This window comes from Athene cunicularia (assembly GCF_003259725.1).
Source record: "Athene cunicularia isolate RWA chromosome 3 unlocalized genomic scaffold, athCun1 chr3_part1, whole genome shotgun sequence".
Lineage (NCBI taxonomy): Eukaryota > Metazoa > Chordata > Aves > Strigiformes > Strigidae > Athene > Athene cunicularia.
The window spans coordinates 1,391,352-1,397,580 of record NW_020799097.1 but is presented as its reverse complement, the minus strand read 5'-3'; the positions used below and the strand labels follow the sequence as shown (position 1 = coordinate 1,397,580).

At 57.9% G+C, this 6,229-nt stretch overlaps 1 protein-coding gene across 1 annotated transcript in view; it reads left to right on the top strand.

Annotated features, from left to right (window-relative positions):
• LOC113478088 (nuclear receptor coactivator 1-like) overlaps nucleotides 1-6,093 on the top strand; it is a 12,376-nt gene extending 6,283 nt beyond the window's left edge. Inside the window, exons 4-8 of the mRNA XM_026844911.1 lie at nucleotides 15-116; nucleotides 1,202-1,601; nucleotides 2,430-2,604; nucleotides 3,714-3,897; nucleotides 5,284-6,093. Coding sequence (XP_026700712.1) covers nucleotides 15-116; nucleotides 1,202-1,601; nucleotides 2,430-2,604; nucleotides 3,714-3,897; nucleotides 5,284-5,421 — 999 coding nt within the window. The 3' untranslated portion in view covers nucleotides 5,422-6,093. The remainder of the gene's footprint in view (nucleotides 1-14; nucleotides 117-1,201; nucleotides 1,602-2,429; nucleotides 2,605-3,713; nucleotides 3,898-5,283) is intronic.
• The last annotated feature ends 136 nt before the right edge of the window (nucleotides 6,094-6,229 follow it).

The window sequence follows — 6,229 nt, the reverse complement described above, 5'->3', positions numbered from 1 at the left end:
CCTTTCTCCTCCAGCTGATCCATCAAAACCGGCAGGCCATCCTCAACCAGTTCGCAGCCAATTCCCCAGTGGGCATCAACATGCGGGCAGGGATGCAGCAGCAGATCACACCGCAGGTAAGGGGGATGTGGCACCGTCTTCCAGCTGGGAAAAATTGAGGGTTAATCCCCACGCCCTCTCAGTTAGCACAGCCTGGCTTACTCCTCTCTGTCATTAACGGGAGAGAAAAATGCTCCCACGTGCAAGACAAGCTGCTGGGGGGGGGTTTATTTCACTTCACTCTTACTCCACCTCCTTCACCTGCTTAAGGTATAAATACTTTGTCATTTCTTAGAGAAGGATGTGCTGTTGCATTTAACTGAAAAGAATCTTTAGGAAATAGATGCCGTCCTTTAAATACCAGAAGCTCTAGTGAATCTTCTTAATGATCCTGCAAATCCCCAGGCCCTAAAGTTCTTTTTTGACTTCTAATAAAGTGGTGAAAACATCTGCTGGGGATGAGGAGAAAAGTCGGAAAGCGTTTGGAAAAAAAGTTCTGGTGATTTTATTCCACTGCTCGGCGAAGCTTTTGCCTTTTCATGAAGCGGCGTGACATCCCTAATGTGCCATGGGGAGCATTAGTCACAGGGAAGGGGACCGAGTGGTTCCTATTGTAGCTCCGATTTCAGCCGCTGATGGCTTTGTCAGGCTTTTTAAGGTGATTAATCCCAACACTTCTGCCTCAGCCATATGGGGAACGAGCCCATGGTGATGGAAAAGTTCATGGGATTGGTTTGGGGTTTTTTTTAACATCTTGCAACCAAAAGGGTCAGAGTTGGGGATCCTGGGCTCTGGCACGTGGGAGCGTCCCGGTGAAGGCCCAAAAAGTGGGTCCTGCGGAGGAGAGGGGTGGTTGGTGGCAGCCAGGTGGCTGAGAGCCCATTTTCCCAGCTCGGGGGATGCTCCTGCTGCTGGAGTTTTGCCGTTCGGCACATGCAAGGGCTGATCTTTGATATCTCCCACCCGCGCTGCCCTGCAGCAGCACAAACAGGCCAATTTACAGCATTTCAGGGTTTTTCCGGCTTGACTTGCAAACCGAGGACAGGCAACCCGAGCCGGGGAAGGGGAGCACCCGCGGCTCTTACACCGCGACACCTCTGAGCTGTTTGCCAGAACTGGAGAGTAACAGTGATAACTAGGGCACCCCCCTCCTTCCCCACAGCCTCCCCTCAACGCCCAGATGCTGGCCCAGCGTCAGCGCGAGCTCTACAGCCAGCAGCACCGGCAGCGGCAGCTCATGCAGCAGCGAGCCATCCTGATGAGACAGCAGAGCTTCGGGAACAACCTCCCCCCCTCCGCCGGGCTCCCGGTACAGATCGGAGCCGCTCGTTTGCCCCAAGCACCCCCCCAGCAGTTCCCTTACCCCCCAAACTACGGTACAACCCCGGGAAACCCTCCCACCTCCACCAGCCCCTTCTCGCCGTTGGCATCCAACCCCGAGGCCGCGCTGGCTAACCGCAGCAGCATGGTGAACAGGGGGATGATGGGCGGCGTCGGAGGGCAGTTCGGCGCCGGGATGACCCCGCAGATGCAGCAGAACATCTTTCAGTATTCGGGATCAGGTACGTCGAGCAGCTGGTTGGATGGGAAACTGTCTGGTGGTGGGGAGGGAGAGGTGGGGGACAGAGCTGAGACCCACCCCCCTGAGGATGCTGCAGCCCAGCCCAGCTCGCCCATCACCCGGGGCCTGATCCTGGCCATCACCCCCAGCCTGCGTCCCGGTCTGGTCTCTGGTTTCCACCTCCGAAGGGACCTTTTCTGGTTGCATCTCAAAAAAAAAAAAAAAAGCTAAAAGTTTGGGCAACTTGAACTCTTTTCCTTGAAAAGAATTTCCTTAACTCTTGAAAATCCAACAGCAAGATGGTCCTCTAAATTGTGTTTCCCTAAATATATATGCCCCAAAAAAGGCCAGAGCCTTGTTGAGATGGCTGAAATGAGCTGCAGGCTCGTGTGGGCGCCGAGCTCCCGTGAGATGCGTGAGCCCACGCAGAGTTCATGAAGGCCTTCATGTTGAAGCATCAGTGCAGGGTCTCAGCAAGGTGGACTTTAGGGATGAGTAGAGAAAACTGCGGTGTGGCTGCCATAGCCCTGCAGGAACCTGCTCTGGCATCTTCTCATCATGGCCCTGGCTATTTTCCAGCCGGGTGTGATGCTAAAGAGGAGCACCTGCTGAAGGAAGCCACTTGGGGGGGGGCGGTTTTCCCCACTCCTTCATCCTTTAAATATTTGCATTTGAGCTACGCAGCTGCTTGAAATGAAAAGCAGAGACCCCGAGACCAAAATTCATGGCTGATGCTTCTGGTTTGATGCCAGCAGTTGCAAGGGAGGAGGAGGGAATCGGGACTGCTGGCGGGGGTCTGGGCACCGCTGACGTGTCTGTCCTTCCCCAGGCATGGGTCAGCAAAGCGAACCCGCCTTTGCTCCGTCGCTCAGCCCCAGCAGCCCCTTGATGTCACCCCAGCTCCCGCCTTCACAAAGCCCCATGCTGCAGCCGGCACCGCCGACACCGGGCTACCAGTCGCCCGACATGAAGACCTGGCAGCAAGGAGCCATGGGGAACAGCAAGTAAGATCATGGGGGGGACAACCTGGGGCAGGCGGGTGATATGGAGAGAAGGCAGCAAGGTGACACTGAGGTGATGGTCCCCTGGTAGGTTGTTGGCAGGGGTAAGGTGGCACCTGGCTGAGGACACGTGCTGAGCTCAGGCCGTGTCCTCCAAGCGTGATGTCCTCCAGAAGTCACCATCAACCCAGGTCCTTGTCTTCGTCTTGGCTTGGAAACCTGCGGCGTTTAAATGAATGAGCACGGGTGTTGAGGATGACGTGAAGCAGGTCTTTGGCTTGTAATTACACGAGTGGCTTAATTATGCCTGGAGAAAGTAGGATTAGGAAACATGATGATAAATTAAGACCAGTAGTCCCAGGTCATTGTGTCATACTCAAGACGTGTCCAGCTCTGACGTAGCAAAGCAAGTAGGAAGTCACCAGGCTTGTTGCTTTTTTCGCATGAGTCAGGTTTGAGCTTCAAATCTCCAGAAACAAACTAAAAAAAACAACCTAAAAGCTCACCTGGGAAGTGCCTTGCTTTGCGTCTTGGGTCTATCAAGATAGCTCAGCTGACCTGTCCTGGTCAAGCAGCACGGAGCAGGAGGTTCCTGGGCTGGGTGGGATGAGATGGGAGTGCTGCTGGAGCTGGGGTGCTTCCCCCTGCCTCGCACTGGAGAACTGTCCTGCTTGCAGCAGGAGTGGGGAAAATCAGTTGTTGAGGGCACTGGAAGGAGCATGAGCTCCGTGTGACATAGACCAGGGCTTTGCATCTTAAGCCAGCCCAAAGCCCTGTCACCATCCCTTTCTTGGCACTGGTGGCCCTCCTGCTCTACCCCATCACACCCAGCAGCCTCTTGCTAGAGCAGGAGCGGAGGGCGATGTCTCCACAGCAGCCACCTCCCTTGCTCCCAGCCTTCACCCTGGCTAAGCCTTGCTTAACCCCTAACACCTCCCTGTCCCTCCTGTTCCCAGGGCTGCCACCTGCTGCAGGTGGTTTTGGTGTTCGCCAGAGGCCGGCCGGCTGCCGTGATGCCTCGGGGCCACCCCAGGGCCTCAACACACACCTCAAGGTGCCTCCCACCACCACAAACGCCCGGGTAACACTTTTTTTTTTTCTCTGTCTCTCAGCGTATTCAGCCAAGCAGGGCAGAGCCAGCCAGCGCCTGCTCAGCAGGGCATGTACAACAACATGAGCATCACCGTCTCCATGGCGGGAGGAAACACCAACGTCCAGAACATGAACCCCATGGCCGGTCAGATGCAGATGAACTCGCTTCAGATGCCCGGGATGAACTCCATGTGCTCGGAGCAGGTCAGTCCCACACCATCCCCGCTCCCAGAACGGTCACCCAGCTCCCAGGGGCTCAGGATTTGTTTTTTCTGGCACCACTGTCCAAAGGGGGAAGCAGGAAAGGTCTGGCTGCCTCTGCTGGCATTGCCACTGTGCTGGAACCCAAGGCCAACGGCACCCTGGGGTGTCTCGTTTGTCCTTGGGGGGTGCAGGGACGTGCCGAGCATCTCCAGCACCTGCAGCCCTCGTGGTGAGCTGGTGGAGGGTCCGTTTGTAGCCGGGGAGCTGTGAAAACTGGGGATGGGGAATGGGAATGGTTGGATGTGGGACCTTTCCGTAGTGCCGGCCCTTTAGCGAGATCCTCCCTGAGCCAGAGAGAGAGACCCCTACACCATTTTTAGCTGCTGGGGTTTGTCTTGGTGCCCTTAAGCTTCTGGCCTGCTGGTTTTCTGTTGGGATGTTGTGGACTGGGGCTTGCAGCCTCCCCGGGGAGGAGCCACAGGGCTGGGTGAGGGAGGAGCCTGCTCCCTCCCGTGAGCTGGCTGGTGCATGGGCCCTCTCACTGAGCAGCTGGGTGCTGTTTCATGCTCCCAGGGGCTCAGGATTTGTTTTTTCTGGCACCACTGTCCAAAGGGGGAAGCAGGAAAGGTCTGGCTGCCTCTGCTGGCATTGCCACTGTGCTGGAACCCAAGGCCAACGGCACCCTGGGGTGTCTCGTTTGTCCTTGGGGGGTGCAGGGACGTGCCGAGCATCTCCAGCACCTGCAGCCCTCGTGGTGAGCTGGTGGAGGGTCCGTTTGTAGCCGGGGAGCTGTGAAAACTGGGGATGGGGAATGGGAATGGTTGGATGTGGGACCTTTCCGTAGTGCCGGCCCTTTAGCGAGATCCTCCCTGAGCCAGAGAGAGAGACCCCTACACCATTTTTAGCTGCTGGGGTTTGTCTTGGTGCCCTTAAGCTTCTGGCCTGCTGGTTTTCTGTTGGGATGTTGTGGACTGGGGCTTGCAGCCTCCCCGGGGAGGAGCCACAGGGCTGGGTGAGGGAGGAGCCTGCTCCCTCCCCTGAGCTGGCTGGTGCATGGGCCCTCTCACTGAGCAGCTGGGTGCTGTTTCATGCTCCCAGGGGGGGAGATGCCCCCGGAGCCAGCAGCAGCCCCAGGAAAAGGTGCTGGAGGTGGGGAGAAAGGTGAAACAGGTCCCAGCTGCCCACTGGGATCCCCCCACCAATTCCCCCAAAACCCTGCAGCTCACAGTGCAGGGAGGATGCTGGCAGCACAGCACCCCCCCCCAGCACTGCCCCATCCATGAGTGCCCCCTCCCCAAATTCCCCCCAAAACTCAGCACGAGACAGCGGCGAGTGCTCCTCCAGCATCCAGGAGCCTTGGCTGAGCCTGGATCTTGCTTTTGACAGGTAAATGACCCGGCGCTGAGACCCACGGGCCTTTACTGCAACCAGCTTTCCTCCACTGACCTTTTGAAAACAGAAGCAGATGGGGCGCAGGTCAGTAAGAAACTGCTAAGCACATCTCAGGTACCCCGAGGAGTTTGACGGGTTCCCCCCACCCCACCCCAATAAAGGCTGAACCTCCCCGACCGTACCGGCTCGGCACGCTTGGTTTCCACCGGGGCCGGCCCCGGTTGGCAGGGTCGGGTTGAAGCCACCACGGTCCCGCCAGCGTTGGGTGACAGCCAGCCCTCGGGGACACCGGCACCGCTCGCAAACCCTCATCGCATCAAAGCTCGCGCCGCCGCCGCTGCCGTGAGCGTTTTCGGCCTCCTCCGCTGGTGTGGAAGAGCGGTGACACCGCGGCCGAGCTGGAAAAATAAAGGAGTGTTGGTGTAAAAACGCCCCTCGCCCCGGCTCCGGGCTGACAGCGAGCGGGAGGGTTTCTTTCCTAGGCTCGGCCAGCAGCGGAGCGGCCGAGGGCAGCCAGGCCGCCACGTTAAAGCGCGGCGGAGCGAGGAAATTTGGATGGGGGGCCGCGTCTGTCCCTGCAGGCAGCGCTGCCGGACGCTGCCCGTCCCTCTGAGCACCACCAAAGCGTGTCCAACCACCCACCGATGCCTCCCGGGGAGCAGCCGCTTCATCCCCCACCTCAACCAACAACCCGCCAGCGGCGCCTCCCCCTTCCCCTTTCGCAGAGCCCGTAGGGACGCGCCGAGATGCACCAAAAACTCTTGAAATTTTGATCAAAACAGCCGCGCTGGACCTCGCTCATCACCCCACAACCACCACCACGCCGCCGCTCCCCTTCCCCCCCAGGGCTGCCTGGCTGGCTTTTTGGGTTTTTTTTTTATCCCACCACCAAAAAAAAAATCTATTTTCACCCACCCCCCCTTTTTTTTTTTTTTTTTTT